Source organism: Apostichopus japonicus, chromosome 12, assembly GCF_037975245.1.
Source record: "Apostichopus japonicus isolate 1M-3 chromosome 12, ASM3797524v1, whole genome shotgun sequence".
Classification (NCBI taxonomy): Eukaryota; Metazoa; Echinodermata; class Holothuroidea; order Aspidochirotida; family Stichopodidae; genus Apostichopus; species Apostichopus japonicus.
In genome coordinates this window covers 17,812,558-17,831,694 of record NC_092572.1, presented here as the reverse complement: position 1 = coordinate 17,831,694, position 19,137 = coordinate 17,812,558, and the positions used below count along the sequence as shown (strand labels likewise).

General features: G+C 35.8%; 1 protein-coding gene across 3 annotated transcripts in view; it reads left to right on the top strand.

Annotated features, from left to right (window-relative positions):
* The window catches only part of LOC139977903 (proprotein convertase subtilisin/kexin type 7-like), a 59,451-nt gene that overhangs the window by 25,064 nt on the left and 15,250 nt on the right, over positions 1 to 19,137 (top strand). For all 3 annotated transcript variants that reach the window (XM_071987628.1, XM_071987629.1, XM_071987631.1), the window contains 5 exons: positions 7,088 to 7,184; positions 11,531 to 11,568; positions 17,146 to 17,405; positions 17,868 to 17,922; positions 18,915 to 19,053. In XM_071987628.1, the coding sequence (XP_071843729.1) occupies positions 7,088 to 7,184; positions 11,531 to 11,568; positions 17,146 to 17,405; positions 17,868 to 17,922; positions 18,915 to 19,053 (589 nt within the window). The remainder of the gene's footprint in view (positions 1 to 7,087; positions 7,185 to 11,530; positions 11,569 to 17,145; positions 17,406 to 17,867; positions 17,923 to 18,914; positions 19,054 to 19,137) is intronic.

The following is a 19,137-nucleotide window of genomic DNA, read 5'->3' as shown; positions in this document are numbered from 1 at the left end:
AAAAGCAGACTTTGTACAATACTAACTGTACATGATAATAACATTGTCACATCGCTTTGACACTTAACATAACAACCATATATACACCAAGAACTACATCTAGGAATCAATTATGCTCGGTCATAGTAAGAGGTCATATTCCATTTTTTTTTTTTTTACAGTACTAATTGAAATGATGAAGTGGATATAGGAATATTTGGCTGAGTTGTTAAAATTGGCATATTTCCAATAGATCATACAAAGTTGATTGTGTTTTTGAAAGGAAAATAAACGGAAATCTCTCAAAATGGTCCTTGTTTGGAAAAGGAAACCACTATATCCTGCCAGTTGGAAGTTCTCTTTCAATCAAGGCAAAAACAAAAAGGATGTTTTTGACACATTTTTTTTTTTTTTTTTTTTTTAAGCGATGGAAATCGCTTTTGGTAGCTCCTGTTATTTAGTTCTTGAGAGAGATTGGTCATTTCCTTGAAAACAGATCTGATCAGCTTGGGTCATGTTTAAAGTTATAGCAACCAGCAGACTTTAACAGATGTGAATTTTGATGATGCATTTGGCAGTCGGTAACAATTTATAGTCAGTTTTCAGTACCTCCAACCTGGACTAATAACCTGCATAATTCATATGTTTGTGTAATTCAGTTACTAATTCAGATATTTTTAACTCCAAATGTGGTTGGTTACAAGAGATAGATCTGAAAGAAGCTTTCCACATGTAGGTAGACCTCAGCAACAAATGTTTTTTTTTAACTCGGGGACTATTAAACCCAAGCTTCCAACATCTAGCTAATTATAGTTCTCCCCCTTTCACATGCTGAGTTCAGAATTCCCAGCAACTTATACAGTACCGTACAGCCCTTGATTTTCAATTAAATGCCGGCTATGTCCCTTTCTAAATTTCTGACTCCTTACTACTGCACTAAGTACTACTGCACTAATGTAGATTTGCTGTTATCAAATTTACAGACTATATTGTTAAACTTTCTCTTTTGCTAAAAAGCCAATGTTCATTTCTGTACAATCCATGGTATTTTCATATCTGAAGGAAATTTCAAGTGCTTGAAATTTTCAAGGTCTTTGCTCCCATGTGTCTGGGGTCCTCTTGAGGCCCTTGTGGCAGCTCTCTATCAACTTCCAGAACGCTCGAATGAATGCTCTAAATTTGAAATTGTCAGCAGAGTTCTAGCGAATACCAAAATGCATGCTTCATCTCGAGTCGCAACAGACTTTCGTCATGTGCAACGAACATTGTTCGGTATCGTACAAAATTTGAAAACACATTCTTATTAACGTAGCTTGTGTGATATCAATATTTGATATCATGATTCCCAGTTTCATTTGCTGCTGTCTTAATATGCTTCTGTTCATTAGTTAATGTGTCATTAATATAAAATATTACATTATGATTGATTAAACGCTCTATTAACGATAGAATATATTTTACAGACACTTTTTTCCTTCTACGGTTTTCAATCAAATATTTGTCTCGATAGCAAATCAACTAAAGTCGAGGTGTGTTCACATATATGTCTCGTGACATTTTACGGTTGTTTGCTATGTGAAATAATCGGACCATTTTTATTTAATAAATGACTCAAATTTGCTTCATCTATGTATCCTCTGTTTGGCATTTTACTCGCGTCTACGTAATGTATCGTCGTGCGACCGTATATACTGTTTGTACTGTGCGTGCTACAATAAACGTTATTTCCTTCGTTCAACAAAGCTCTTGAGCCTGAACAAACTTTGTCTATATACTGTAGAAGCAACAGCCAATATCAGCTCTCAAATTTTTCCACAAATTAAAAAAAAAAAAAAAAAAAATCTTACCTTTCCGTTTTACAAGGTCTTATTCTGCTGCAAAATCAATCAAAATACAATTAGATTGGGGAAGATGGACATTTCAAGTCAGTTGATGTGGTCTTTTTTTAAGTTTTCAAACTGAAGTTATATATATGTGGGGAAAAATGGCTTTAATAAGTTTAAATCCATGAGAAGTACAAATAACTCAATATAGAGGGGCAAGGTCAGTGGAAATGTACTGTTTTTATTTGTAAACCAATATCAAAACATTATAGGCGAACTGGTGGAATTCTGCAAGAGTGACTATCTAGATTATATTACCAAGGTTACCAATTTAATAATGAAAATAAACAACGAAAAAAAAAGAAGAAAAATTTGGAGAGAGAGAGAGAGATAGGGAGAGAAATAGAGAAAAAGAAGGATGATTGTTCAAAACTATTTTTGACGATAAATACATATTTTTCAAGTTATAAGGAGAGTTTGAATAATTTATGTTTGGGCAATGAGAATGAACTGGGAAATTAGGCTTATATTAGTTTGGTATGTATGTGAAAGTGTTTGCAGCGTGAAGTACTGCGTCGTCAACTTATGTATCTATATATCTATATATACAGTAGAGTAAAGCTGTTTATATTTGGTCCAATTGTCATCTTCAATTGTAACATGACAGTGGCTTTTAATTCCTACGAAAAAGAACAGCACTTGATGTTTTTAATTGGCAGCGAAAAGAATCCTTACCGTACAGTATAAATTATAAAAGAGAGCGCTGTCGTATTTTTGGTACGACCTTGTTTTCGAAAGTATCTTTTCCTATGAAAGGATGTGTAACCTCCTGTTTGAGTTATTACCAAAGGATCTAATAATGCTAAAAATAATACAGAACTTGGCTATTACCTGTAACTTGATCTGAATTAACAGGAATTCGTCGATCATATTTTCTACATTCTCTGAGGTTCCTGAACTTGTCTGGATCCTTCTGCAATGATAAAATAAAATTTATGAATGTCAGTATACTAGGGAAAGTAAATCATTCTATTCGGGCTGCAACTTGGGAGTGCAGTCGGTCTGCAGGTTGGAAAGTTTTGGGAGGAAACGATAATGATAAAACTGGAGAAAATATTAATGCTAGGGTTCTAAGGCAAATATACAGACAGTAACTTTTAAAGAAGGAAGTGGTGATAAACACACAAACAAAAGAACATATGACAGGGGTGGTGGGGGGGGTGGTGGGGAGTGGGGTGGAAGAGGGGTACCCCAGACATGGCACCACCATCCCCCTTGGAGAAACCACCTAAAGTAGAGCCCACCATGTGACTGTGCTGGCCCCCTCAGATGAGTTTCATCTGGCTACAATTGTACCCAAGCCACTATGGTTTTCATAACTTTGTATGACCCTTGCTCCTTGCTCTCTTTAAAATGTAAGCTGTTTGATGATAGTATTTGTTGTTTCCAGAAGCTGTTTAATTAATTCTTATGATGGATTGAAAAAAAAGGAAAAAAAAGAGTGAGAGATTAAAAATAACAGAAAAGAATATAAATCTGAAAAGAGGTATCCAAACGAACTTGTGAAACGCTCCAATGCCCTCAGTGAAAAGACACTGGTCAGTATGACCTTGGACAAGGAATTAACCTCTGCTAATTAAGTAGTATCTTAGCGATGATAGGTGATTGGTCCCCTTGGTGGATTATTGTATTACTTTAATTGTACTGGAGGCCTATGTGTCAAGTAACAGCTTTTAAATTTCTAAACTGTAATACTAAAAACAGTTAAGAAAAGCGATAAATTCCCAATGCCCCGATCCGTTACACAAAATATGTTACAGTGGTGCGATGTGAATTATATGGTGTAGTACATGTGGTATGTATGACCCCTCAACCTGGGAGTGACAGGATGTATACTAGTGTTGACATTTATAATGTTTACTATCAGTACTAGGGTATAGGCTACTCTTTGTAAATTACATGTCGCTATCAGTAGGCTAGTCTTCCTGTTAGCAACCAAGTTAACATAGCTCAGTGTGCAACAGTTTGTTGTGTAGGCTGAACTTCGTACGAGTACTGTTTATCTATATCTATATATTTATATCTATATATATATATATATATATATATATATATATATATATATATATATATAGATATATATATATATATACACATATATTTATATATATATATATATATATATATATATATATATATATATATATATATATATAAATATATATATATATATATATATCCATTGTAAGCTGCAGGGTTATAAGTTTAGAAATCCAAATTGACAGTAATCTGTAGAGCTGTTACCACTCAGCACAAAGGCTTTGACATCTGCATACTGGAACTCTATAACAGAAAATACACTGAGCAATACTGAGCAATGACAGTAATCTGTAGAGCTGTTACCACTCAGCACAAAGGCTTTGACATCTGCATACTGGAACTCTATAACAGAAAATACACTGAGCAATACCTAGGTACAGCTTCTAACTTCTCAGTTTGTGATAGGATTTTAGATGTAATTGTTACAAACTAAATTGACATTGTGCATTATCACAAAGTGTATTATACCTAAAGGGTCATGTTTGTAACAAGGTTGGAATAATAATGCGCTGCATTATGTTAATAGCGGGCATATATCTTTTCATGGTTAGATAGCATGAAGGCCTACGACTATTTATATCTTTTGAATCGTAAAACTTAAAACTAAAATAAATAGCAAACGTTGAAAAGGTCCATAAAGAACTGTTGATTGTTGATAGCATTTAACTTATTGCTTGGCTACCAATTATAATTCACAAGTTCTGCACCAACAACAACAGTATAGTGAAGTGGAAAGATTTTTGATTGGTTGGGCTACGCTGGTACATAATAGCTAGTTAAATATGAGTTTAATTCACATGATCCATCAAGTTTATAGTTTTCTCCCCAAAGTCAACACGTGATCCTCTCTGTGACATGTTCCCTGTTAATAATCACACCTAGGAATCTATGAATGGCTCTCCATTGCTTGACCAAGTGGAAAATAATTTGTCTGTGTCTGTGTTAACATTGAATCAAGTGAGGTTATTTATACATGTATATGCAGTCTATGGTAGCCTATACAGGTCCTTGTGTTTTTACAGAAAACATTGAATGTGCAAGTTTGTTCAGATTCATACTTGACAGGACAGTGCTGAAGTATACATACCCTATATGACAGGTATACATAGTTTCACTCAGTCTAGTACTGTACACAACCAATTACTGGTCATTTTATTCCACACAAACATTTAAGTTAAATTGTACAGTATATGTGTACAGACTATTGATAATTAACATGTTTGGTTAGCCCTGGTTGATGCTTTTAGTTTCACTCAGTCTACGGTAGCCAGTACTGATCCTCTTTGTGTTCGACAGAGGCAGTTTAGTCTATGATAGCCAGTACTGATCCTATTTGTGATTGACACAAGCAGTTAAGTGTATGGTAGCCAATACTGGTCCTAGTGATATATGTACACACAAACTATTAAGTCTACGGTAGCCAAGACTGGTCCTATTTGTGTTTGACACAAACAGTTAAGTCTACAGTAGCCTATACTGATCATAGTGTTTGACGCAAACAGTTAAGTATATATGGTAGCCTATACTGATCCTAATTTGTGTTTGACACAAGCAATTAAGTCTATATATGGTAGCCAATACTGATCGTAGTGTTTCACATAAGCAGTTAAGCCTATGGTAGCCAATACTGACCCTAGTGTTTCACACAAGCAATTATAGTCATTATTGACCTATTGTGCTATACTTGATAACTGCTACTTGTACATGTAAGTTCAGTACTGATATATGCTTTTAGATTCACTCCAGATAGTAGTGTAAATCTTGAATTGTTTTAACACTTTTTATATGACAAGTCTGACCCAAAGTCCCACATTTCTCTTTACATGGACTTGGTATCGTTAAGAGTTCTCTGTCACTGCATTTGAATCAGAAACAGGCACAGCGATCATTTCATGATGTGATGAATCCAAATCTTATAGAACATTTATTTGTTTTATAACTATATTTTGTACAGTCGTGTTAGAATTTACAGCTCACATATATATGGTACAACATTTTCCAAAATGAAAAAAAAAAAATATTAAATACTAATAACTTGACATTAAAATTGGATGATTGCTTTGAACTCACATAAATCATATTATTTTGCCCTATTAAAGATACATGTTTGTATCATCTTCCTGTTGGTATCCACAACAGAATTCCTTTTGTCGGAAATCTTAATTTTGTTCACCAGAATAAAGTCTGCTAGCAACAAATGGTTCTTTTCAGTGTTAACAGGAAGGAAACCAGTACTAGAGAGGCCTTGATGATACTCTGTATAGACCCACAGAGCATGCAGGGTTCTAATTGAACCCTATGAACTTACCCTGAACTTACTTTATTTATTTGTTTCAATGATTTGTTCAATGGCAAAAATACTTGGTTTTTTCGGATGTGTTATTGACCTGCAATAGAGCTGTATTGACAAAATATCTTTTTATTACATAGAGAATAGTTTTGAATTTCACCCTTTTCAACTCCTGTGTTTTTCTGGAATAGGTAATACATTGGTACCTATTGAGATATGACTCGTTCAGAATTTTTTCTTGTAGAGAACATTCTTAGAATTTCACACTTTTCAACTGTGTTTTTCTTGAATAGGTAATATATTTGTACCTATTGAGATATGACTTGTTCAGAATATTTTCTGCCTGTGTTATTCAATACCTTTAATCCCCAATGGCAGTGTAGTTCTACTTCAGTTCATCGGTTTGGTTTTAAAAGTGAGATTTGTGTATTGAATAATGAACATAACAATTGTGGAAAACATTTTTCTTAAGGTTTTCCAGTTTGCTTAGTTTGCATTAATGTGACTAATATTGATATTAATGTGAAAGCTGTCCGATGGATGATAAAATGAAATGTATATAATTAATCATTTTTCAAATACTCATTTAACCTAAGAAAAATCTCTAAATATGAAAGGAGATCAAAAGAGGGAAGTATGGACATCTGGGATCAGCTTTATGACCTTCCTGAACTTCCTAATCTCTTAATCTGTTATTCTCAGACGAGTTCCAGAGGTTAATCCCATGTAACGATGATAAATTGTCTCAAAGTCGCAATACCAGCTCTTTCTTATTTTCAACAAAGTGTAATGTGTAACTCGTAGCTTATGAATAATTTGTGTCTGTTGACCGTCCTTTTTAGAACTTACCAAACTTTGATGTTTTCCTTTTTCTTCTTTTATTTTTGTGATCTAGCATAATACGAAGACCCGTGGAATGGATATTAACGTTACTGACATCTGGTTACATAATATCACCGGAGAGGGAGTTGTAGTGGCTGTCATCGATGATGGTAAGTTTACGTGAAAAAAATTAAGAAACTCATGAATATGTATAAAAATTACAGACACACAGACATACACATGCTCTGTAGACCTGATGTACATTATGTATATTAGATCCTCCTGCAAGCAGGAACTCGCGAAGAAGCCTCATTGGCTAATCAAATCCGCAAGCTGACCGAAGTCAGTCTCTCACATTCATATTTAACGTCCATGATTAGGAATTGTTAATTGTCAACAACTCTGTAACTGGGCGACATACATTAATCTTGGAGTGACTCGAATCGGGGACCTTATGATTGAAAGGCAACGGTGTTAACCACTGAGCTAACACTCCATTATACTTTTTTCTTGCAACCATGCATAGTGTGGTATATTTTATCTTCATATTCAGCAATTACTGAAGTTGGCAATTCCCTCATGCTTCATTGCATAGGCCATACAAATAAAGACCCATTGTGCCTTCTTGACAAGCATGGATGATTTTGTACAGTGTTGAGAAGTTTGTTCCATTGTCTGAAATTGGGCCTTTTGTTGTACTGTTGGAGTATTTCACCCAGCTGAAAGATTCATAGGGTCGTATAGTTTAAAATCAGCAGCTATTATATGTAAAGAGACTGGATTGTATTGAACTTAGATGTTGGCTTTTTAAGTTATAGCAAAGCCAAGTCACGTCTGTTGGTAATTCTGCTGCCCTCGGCATATTAAACAAATGTGTATGGATTTGTAGGATGTACAGTGAAGACTGGAATTGAAAATTGTGTGGAAGATTTGTTAAGCCATACTGTCTGAGACAATTATACTAACATGGCGGTGATATATAAAACAGACCTTACAAACATCCCCCCTCCACTCATCCCACTCCCCCCAAATTATGCTAGAAGAGAATTCTTGCACTTTCCCTGTCATCCCTCCCCCTCCCCCATTCCACATACATGCCCTTTCTATACCTCCATACCACCTTCCATCTCCCAAACATCTAAGAAAGATCTGTTGCAGACTGTATCATATCTCAATATTGAATGAATGTTATCATGTACAGTATGTAATGCAGTTTTAGGCAGTGTGTATTACTGTTGGATCACTTGTCTATATTTAAGTTAGGACAATAAGTAGACTGGAATATATAGGTCCTTCCATCGTCCAAACATCTAAGAAAGATCTGTTGCAGATTGTATTATATCTCAATATTGAATGAATATTATCATGTATGTAATGCAGCTTTAGGCAGTGTGTATTACTGTTGGATCACTTGTCTATATTTAAGTTAGGACAATAAGTAGACTGGAATATATAGGTCCTTCCATCGTCCAAACATCTAAGAAAGATCTGTTGCAGACTGTATCATATCTCAATATTGAATGAATATTATCATGTATGTAATGCAGCTTTAGGCAGTGTGTATTACTGTTGGATCACTTGTCTATATTTAAGTTAGGACAATAAGTAGACTGGAATATATAGGTCCTTCCATCGTCCAAACAATTAAGAAAGATCTGTTGCAGACTGTATCACATCTCGATATTTAATGAATATTATCATGTATGTAATGTAGTTTTAGGTGGTGTGTATTACTGTTGGATCACTTGTCTATATTTAAGTTAAGACAATAAGTAGACTGGAATATATAGGTCCTTCCATCCTCCAAACGTCTAAGAAAGATCTGTTGCAGACTGTATCATATCTCAATATTTAATGAATATTATCATATACAGTATGTAATGCAGTTTTAGGCAGTGTGTATTACTGTTGGATCACTTGTCTATATTTAAGTTAAGACAATAAGTAGACTGGAATATATAGGTCCTTCCATCGTCCAAACAATTAAGAAAGATCTGTTGCAGACTGTATCATATCTCAATATTGAATGAATGTTATCATGTACAGTATGTAATGCAGTTTTAGGCAGTGTGTATTACTGTTGGATCACCTGTCTATATTTAAGTTAGGACAATAAGAAGACTGGAATATATAGGTCCTACCATCCTCCAAACATCCAAGAAAGATCTGTTGCAGACTGTATCATATCTCAATATTGAATGAATATATTATCATGTATGTAATGCAGTTTTAGGCAGTGTGTATTACTGTTGGATCACTTGTCTATTTTTAAGTTAGGACAATAAGTAGACTGGAATATATAGGTCCTTCCATCGTCCAAACATCTAAGAAAGATCTGTTGCAGACTGTATCATATCTCAATATTGAATGAATATTATCATGTATGTAATATAGTTTAGGCAGTGTGTATAACTGTTGGATCACATGTCTATATTTAAATTAGGACTATAATTAGACTGGAAAATATATAGGTCCTTCCATCCTCCAAACAATTAAGAAAGATCTGTTGCAGACTGTATCATATCTCAATATTGAATGAATATTATCATGTATGTAATATAGTTTAGGCAGTGTGTATAACTGTTGGATCACTTGTCTATATTTAAATTAGGACTATAATTAGACTGGAATATATAGGTCCTTCCATCCTCCAAACAATTAAGAAAGATCTGTTGCAGACTGTATCATATCTCAATATTTAATGAATATTATCATGTATGTTATGTAGTTTTAGGCAGTGTGTATTACTGTTGGATCATATGTCTATATTTAAATTAGGACTATAAGTACACTGGAATATATATCCTTCCATCCTCCAAACAATTAAGAAAGATCTGTTGCAGACTGTATCATATCTCAATATTTAATGAATATTATCATGTATGTAATATAGTTTAGGCAGTGTGTATTACTGTTGGATCATATGTCTATATTTAAATTAGGACTATAATTAGACTGGAATATATATCCTTCCATCCTCCAAACAATTAAGAAAGATCTGTTGCAGACTGTATCATATCTCAATATTTAATGAATATTAGCATATATGTAATGCAGTTTTAGGCAGTGTGTATTACTGTTGGATCACTTGTCTATATCTAAGTCAGGAAGTAGATTGGAATATATACATTTTAAAGGATCCTGATGTCTTCTGGTGACTTCTGTGCAGCCAGTATTTACATCTGGAGGAAGAGTTGCCAGATGCCATTTATACTTTTCTATAAATGGTCTGTAGAACAATCGAGGGTTTTTTCCGGTCTAAAATAAAACGTGAGCAAGGGTTTGACAGAAGTCGTCATCCAGAAGACTTTATGACAGAATAAATCCATTATCGGAAAAAGAATTAGGTTAAATTTCCTCCATCACTGACAGATATATCCTGTAGAAGATGAAGTAATTACTTTAAACACTTTGAGTTGATTACGAAAATAAAACAAACTTGGCCCAGAATTTAGATTTATAGATAACTTTAAAGCCAGAATTAATTAGCACAGGTTAATATTCTTCCACTTTTAAAGGAGTCTAAAAGCAGAAGTGTTTGTTGAAATATTTATGTCAAAGCACTCATTGCTTGGACAATACTGTATCTATCTTTAACTGTAATCCTTACAGTAATTAAAATAACTTTCTATACCTATGTAGTATAGTTGTGTGATTACTAAAACCTACTTCTTCAGAGATAAATATAGACAAAAGTAATTAATCTGTGTAATTATAATTAGGTCAGATTTCCTTGGTGAAGCAGCCATCCTTCAGGAAAGTGTTGTGAAATTATAATTTATGTCAATTACTTACATTAAACCTGATATGTTGGGAACAAGTGGCAGAAAGCTTGTTTGTATAGTACTGTATGCATGCTAGTTCATAACACAAAGACAATAGATGTCAATGTTCAGCTCATTAGCTTAATTAAGGCTCACTGTCTTCAGTCTTGATCGTTCCATGAGGCTCAACGAACCTACCATTTTATCGTCTTGCGAAATCAATGAATGTATCTAGGCAGAAGTACTTAGCAGGTTTCTTAAACATATCTCGCGTTGACTTGCAGAAGAATGCTATAGTTATCAGCTGACCAAAGTACTGTCATTGCTGAATATTCATGTCCTACTGTGTTTAGAGGCGTGGCCTAACGTTTATAATACAGGGCAGTAGTATGTTCAAAAGAGCTTTCCGAATTGTACCATCTTTTTCGGTAAGCCTTCACCTGTATGGGTCCAGTACACAGGGTCGTTAATTGGTGCATTGAAACTTGGAACAAAAAATCAACAACGCCAGCTTTTAATTGCAATATAGAGAAAAACAGTACAGCAAGCCTGACAATGGTGTCAATGTATTTAATTGTTCAAACACACAATGCAAGTTTAAGTGTCTAGTGTCTTCAGTTAATCCCACATATATAAATTGCTCTTTATCTTATCTGTCTGGTGCCTTCAGTTAATCCCACCTTCCACAAATCTGACACATCCAGTTTTATACCCTCTATTAATATGTGTTCTTTTTTTTCTTTTACCCCAAGGTTTGGAATGGACTAATCCAGATATTCGAGATAACTACGTGAGTATATTTTTCTATCAGCCTACTACAAAATTTCTTGGCATTATTATCATAAAATAATATCAAGCCATCCTCTATAAATGTCACTTTTTATGAACATTTGATGTTAACTTTGTACTATGCAGGGACTATAACAGTTAAATAGGAAACATGGCTCACTGATCGCTATGACAACAGAGGAAGACTAGTAAGGACTGTTTGTTATAGCACCAAACATTACCTTGGACACTTATCTCCTCTCTGACCTTACCTAAGGTCTTTACCTAAGTCTTACTTAGGTAATTCCTAATTCTTTCCTGGGTCTTACGTAGGCAGTACCTAAATCTTTCCTAAGTCTTACCTATAAGTTATACCGAAGTCCTACATACGTCTTCACTAAGTCATACCTAAGTCTTACCTAGGTCTGATCTAAATCTGACCTAAGCATAACCTATGTCTTCACTAGGCCATACCTAAGTCTTACCTAGGTCTGACTTAAATCTGACCTAAGCAGTACCTATGTTTTCACTAGGTCATACCTAAGTCTTACCTAAGTCTTACCTAGGTCTGACTTAAGTCTGACCTAAGCATTACCTACGTCTTCACTAGGTCTTACCTACGTCTAACCTAGGTCTGACCTATAAGCATTACCTATGTTTTCGTTAGGTCATACCTAAGTCTTACCTATAAGTTATACTGAAGTCCTACATACGTCTTCACTAGGTCACACCTACTGTAAGTCTTACCTAGGTCTGACCTAAGTCTGACCTAAGTATTACCTGTGTCTCCACTAGGTCTTACCTAGGTCTTACCTAAGTCTTACCTAGAGGTCAACTTGTTCATGAAGATGTAACAATTAAGTTTTTGAAAAATGCATGAAAGGCATAAAAGATTATACAGTTCAGATAATGGAAATGATATGCATGAACTATGCGGTGATATCCTTTAAGGGAGGGGGTAAGGGAAAGGGAGGGGTAGGGGAAAGGGAGGGGGTAGGGATGGTTGGCAGGGGGTAGTTGAAACATTTAACTGTAATTTAATTGCAGGATTTGTAACTTAACAATATACATAGTCAGATGCCAGGGAAGCACACAGGAAAAAGTGTTGTGGGATAGTCATGGTGGCCATACAGTATCAGGACCCACCGGGCCCAGATCTTCAACCACCAGTGCATTAGAATCGGACATAAATTTGTCATATGTTTTGTACAAATTCTTAAACCGCGCAGTCTTTGCAGGTAATGCAGACTTAATGTAGTGTCGTGTTATTGTTTCTTTAACCTATTCTAACCTACTAGTAAAGGACCTTGTCTGGCCTTTAGTTAGGATAGTGCAATATAGGTTGTTACAAAACAAACATGCAGTGCAGTGCGTCACAGACTTTGTGCATGGTATGCATGGTCGTGTACGTCAGACGCTTTTGTCCCTCACTTTTGGGGCGGACGGATTTTGCTGTTTGGACATTGTTAATTCTACTACATGTCATGTGACGGACAGCGAAGGGAAAATCCCCCCGTTGTAATCACTCAGCAATGTGTGGTGCTTGAGTGGATCCGTGACAACAGACATCCTGTATGCTTCGAAGTTTGATTTTAGTCAAACAGACCACAATGTTTAAACTATTACAAGAGACAATGAGTTTTGAGTAGGGTTGTAATGACATGTGGGGTGACTAGTCACCTTTAAATATAATTCACACATAATTAGCTTACTTGAATGCATGCTGACAGTCAATCTAAGGAATATAGTGTTCTGACAACCATTCGACATAAATGATTTAATCCAATTCAGAAAAGTTTGTCTGAGATGGATTCACTGGCAATCCTTTTGAATTTTTTTCGGGGCCAAATTTTAACATTTCTGGTGCAATTTAAGAGGTCTAAATGGTCTAATTGCAATCTTTAACGTAACCAGTGTGTACAGTGCAAATAGTCTCAATGTAATTAGTTTGTACAGAATTTAACCAGTGTTAATACATGCAACTAGTCTGTACAGAATATAACCAGTGTGTATGCAACCAGTCTCTCTATGTAACTAGTTTATATAGTATAACCAGTGTGTTTACATGTGCACAACTAGTCTCTATGTAGTTTGTACAGAATGTAACCAGTGTGTATGTAACCAGACTCTATGTAATAAGTTTACACAATATATAAAACCAGTGTGTTTATGCAACCAGTCTATTTGTTACTAGTTTGTACAGTATAGCCAGTGTGTGTGCAACCTATAGGCTCATTCTCCAATGCATCCAATGCACAAGTATCAGATGACATTGTGTTTTACAATGACAAAGAAAAGATAAAAAAAAAAAAAAAAAAAAAAAAAAAAACCAAGTTTAAGTGAATGAACTCGAACCAGCATCTGATCTAGATACACAATGTTTTTAGCATTGTTCTGTGCAATGGTGGCCCACCACTGTATCAAGCTGAAATATCAGCCGACGGTAGTCTTGAACATTACATTCTTGTGTAATGTCCGCTCAACTCAATTAAGGCTTATTGGACAGTAGTACCACAGCCTGCAACATGTACTACATGTTTACAAAACATTCTAATATATCCATGAGTTGCTCTTTTGGTCGGGTGTCAAATTGATCGGAAGTCCTGCAAGAATAACAGAATGGGTGAAAATTGCCAGCCAATCAGTCAATTGGGCTCCTTCCCATGCAACCTTGGGAAGTAAGATGACGGCTTCCTGCCATCCTAGGCGCATTTTGATATATTTAAAAAAAAACTTTGCTATGATAGGAAGGAAATGTTTCACATCCTGGGTCGGCAGTTTGGGACTCATTCTTATTGGTTGATTGGACAAAGAGGGCCGAATAATAATCTAACATATATGTACTGTTTCATTGTACATAAAGTATAATGTGCTAGCTTAAAAATCTAAATGTTGCATAAATTTCAATCAATCTCTTTGTTCTTGAAATATCGTTGTTAATAGGGCCCTTTCGGGGGAGGTGGGGATGGGGGGGGGTGAGGAAGTGGGTGGGGAGGAAGGGAGGAGGGAGCAGTGATGTTTATTTTAAAAAAGAAATCGTTCTTGAAATAGGATCATTTAGTTCAATGTGGAGGTCTTTTGGAAGTAAAGTAAGATTAAATGAGCAAATTTGCACTAATTCGCTGGAATTTAATAAGGGTAAAACATTTTTTTTGTTGTCTCATAACATAGTGATGGAGAGAATGAATTCCCTAAAGTAAAAGTGTCTGTAAGTTACAGCTACATTTCAAATTGTGTTTAAAATTTTTAACAATCGGTAAATTTATCGATATGGCCTGTAAACAGAATTCGATCTCACTCTAACAATGATTTGTAATAATATTATTCCATGATATACCTAACTTTTTGACAGTAGACATATATATGTGTATTGTAAGTTTCCATGGAGACATGATATCAACAAGGGCAATCTTTACCAAATTTTGGTGCCAGTTTATATCGAAATATTTCTTTTCTTTCAAGAACAAGTATTCTAATTATTTTACCCTCCTAGTGACCCATTTTAATCCCTCTGTGGTCGTTACCTCATGCCTATTGATTCTGTTACCACTGTTACCACTGTGAACAATAACCTCCCACACCCCAAACTTTAATTAAATTCTCTTCAAAGTAACTGTTGATTTAATCAGCCTTCAATCCGCCATTGTTAACTTCACAGTATGTAATTCTCTATACACTCAGTACTGTTGTACTGATTTCTACAACTTTGAAACTTCTCACTTTAGAAGTCCCATTACATATTGTCTCTCTACAAAGTTTACCTATATCTGTTTTAAGTTCTCTTTAAAACTGTTTTGCTCTTTCCCAATACAAGAACACTCATTTATCTTTTTACCCTTTCGGTGACCCTTGGTCATCCCTATCTGTGATGGTCACTCAGGCATTGACCCTTTCCTGTATTCGAAAGCCTCTCTGCACTCTCCAAATTTCCCAAATTTGTCCCTTTCAGTTTTGAAAAGAAGATGCAAACCCTACCATAGCAGCAAAAAATATAATAATCATAATAATGATAATAATGAAAATGGCTAAAAACCAAGTTTTAGATTTCTTGACGTTTGACCCCAGACCAATGATGTCAATATTTCAAGATAAGGTTGTATAGTAGGATAAAACCGTTGTGGAAAAATGACCAGTTCTTTTATTGACATAAATCTTTTTAAATAATTTAGAAAAAATAATTTTGAGTTTGAAACTGAATTGTAAGTTATATATATGCCAGTTAGAACTGAATGCATGCTACTATTTGCCTATAGTTGAGGTATTACATCGAGGGGTTAGGTTAAGAGGTTAGGTCGAGTAAAGGTGATGGAATGTTGGGTGGAGTGGTAGGGTAGGGACATGGAAGTATGTTGAAGGCCTTTGGAAGCCTAACATCTACTGAATAGGACATTTATGGGAGAGTACAGTAAGTAATGTGTTGCCCTCAATCCTTCTCTTTGCTCCTCAAGCTCTGTGACTCACCCAAAGACTTACCAGAAAGACAAGTCCCATTACATGTGACTATAACAGTACCGGAATATATTAAGTCTTCAGTGTGTACGTTTGGTTGTCCATTGCCTGGTACATATGGTTTATATGTAGCAATCCTCCTACATTGGCAAGCTATTTTTAGGCATAATTGCAGGAAGCTGTACTGCCGCTTTAGAAAGAGTAATATACAAGTCTCACTTATTTTTACTTATTATTGCTTTTCATGATGTAAAACCCAATTTCACATGCCTTGGTTATGGACTGATCAGCTGAAGCTATATATTTATAGCTTTAGGATTCACAAATGACTTCAAGTTGGTTAGAATCATGTTTGATCTCTAGAGTAAGGCAAATATATATCACCAAACAAACTAGTATTGTTCGATACAGGTGACAATCGTCTACAGTGGAATTACGACCTTCCTTACTGGTTTCGAACCTCTGGACATACTGTACAATCAGCGTCTATAGCCTAGTGGTTAGGGTGTCTGCATATAAAGCGGGAGGCCCGGGTTCGAAACCTGGTGGAGGCTGGAAGTTTATTCACTGTACTGGATTCTCCAACTCACTACGATTTCAATTATATACACACACACATGCATGTAGGATTAAATTGCTTTGAATGTTCTCGTTCAGTACAAATTGTTTCAGCTGTCCATTTTGGCATTCCTGTGTGATAAACCTCCAGTCTTGTTTGCATGTCGTATGTAATGCAAAACACATGTATGCACACAGGAAATTGTTCATCACCTGTAACTGTTTTGTAATGTTCCTGTACAGTGATGCCCTCCCCCTCAAAAAGAAATTCAAAATAATAATAGTATCCCATTGTTTTGTGGCTGGTTATCTTAATTGCTATTATTCCCTGTGGGGAGTATAATCCACAAAATATGCTTTCACTGGTTTTTAATTTTTGGCAGCATTAATAGTTAATTCTGCACAAGATAAAAAAGCTGAGTTTTGCACTCACTTTGCCGGATCATGTGACCTAAGCTCTGAGATAGCTAACTATATATAAATGTATAATTATTTAAATTAATAGTTACGACACAAGTCACTTCATTATTTATCTATTTACATATATGTTCAAAATTTGGCTAAACTTATATCCAACTTTATTTCATTGCAGAGTCCCCAAGGTAGTTGCGACTTGAATTCCGGCGACGACAATCCCATGCCCGAGCTGCACCCCAACGGGAAAAACGAGAACCGTCACGGCACTAGATGTGCCGGGGAAATAGCGGCAGTCGCAAATAAAAAATGCGGGGTGGGGGTGGCCTTCGGTGCCAAAGTAGCTGGGATTCGTCTCCTGGATGGACCAATGACGGACAGCCTAGAAGCCACTGCGTTCAACAAGCACATGCAAGTGAATGATATATACAGTTGCAGGTAATAATAAAGTGTAATATATTATCATAAAGAGCAGTTTAATTATGTAGTGTAATATATTATCATAAAGAGCAGTTTAATTATGTAGTGTAATATACAATCATAAAGGGCAGTTTAATTATATATGTAATATGTTATCATAAAGGGTAGTTTAATTATATAGTGTAATATATATAATCATAAAGGGCAGTTTAATGATACATATCGCTGCATTTAGATGAGTATTTTGATGCATTTGTTAGGTCATCATGAATTTTGAAAGAAAATTGCATCATGTCGAAGAATTTTGTCGTATGCAACTCTGGGTTGGGATGGTGGTTGATAGAGGGGGGAGCGTGATTGTGGGGTGGGGGTAGAGTGATGGTGGGTAGGGGTTGTTTCCTTGGCATGCACAGTTGCAGAACTCTCATGAATTCGTCATGAACTTTGACCTAACTCTGTGTTGACGTCTTTTGTTCACAGTTGGGGTCCGGATGATGATGGGAAAACAGTCGACGGTCCGCATCCTCTCGCCCTGGTGAGCAAAAGATTTGAGAGATTAATTTCTTTGTACAGATTTGGAAAGTAATGGCTCTAAACCATTTTACAGTGATCATCATATCATATTTGATGTTCCTCATGAGTCATGTCTTCGCCACTTTCCTGACAGGAACATATTTATCATCAAGCATAGCAGATTTGCTATTGTATCTTTTAGCCTTAAGAAGGTCGTCTCCATTATTTATGAAATTAGTATAAAATATTTGGACAGAAACTTGTACGCTAGTTTAAGACACCCACTCCTCCATATCCATCACCCGTTCTACCGAATCCCATTATCTCATCTCCTTCGTGAATATCGGTAACTCTGTTTTCATGACCGATGGTCAAGATTACAAAGATTTACTCTATCTCCTCCTCTCCTGGTGTAAACTCAGGCATAACATATCAATACTCCACCATTTGTTACCAAAGTCATTGGTACCCCACCATTGGTATACCATCATTGGTACCCAAGTCATTGGCACCCCACCATTGGTACACAATCATTGGTACACAAGTCATTGGCACCCCACCAATGGTACCCCATCATTGGTACCCAAGTCATTGGCACCCAACCATTGGTACCCATGCAGACAGCTGTACCCACCATGGGCACCAATTGAGTGGTACGTAGTACGTACACCATTTGTACGAAGTACCCTACCCTGGACGAAAAGTCTATAACCAATGACATGTTCGTGGTTCATCGCTACTGTTGTTCTTTCATGGATGTAACAATTGATCCGTCCTTTCTATGAAACATGGTGAAAGTGTAGTAGGATGCAATTCACTTTTGTTATACTCTAGCGTAAATGTTTTGAACTTAATAAAAACAAAATTTTTTTGTCTCATAGTCTCAGATTTTCTTTGATGTGAAATAGAACACTTTGGAAGAATGTTGTGTAATAACTCTTTGAATATTAATATCTGTTCACATTACCTGGTAACGATGCTAATTTATAATGAGCTTGTTCTCTTCCCTTCCAGGCTGCTCTTCAACACGGTGTCAACTCAGGTAGAAGGGGAAGAGGCAGTGTGTTTGTAGTCGCCAGTGGCAACGGTGGCCGTAACCAAGACAACTGTAATTATGACGGTTACGCCAACTCGATGTATACAATTACTATTGGTGAGAACCTATGCTTTGGTATATTATATATATCTATGATCATTAACGCTCGTTTGCCTATATAGTACCCTAACACAGGCCTGG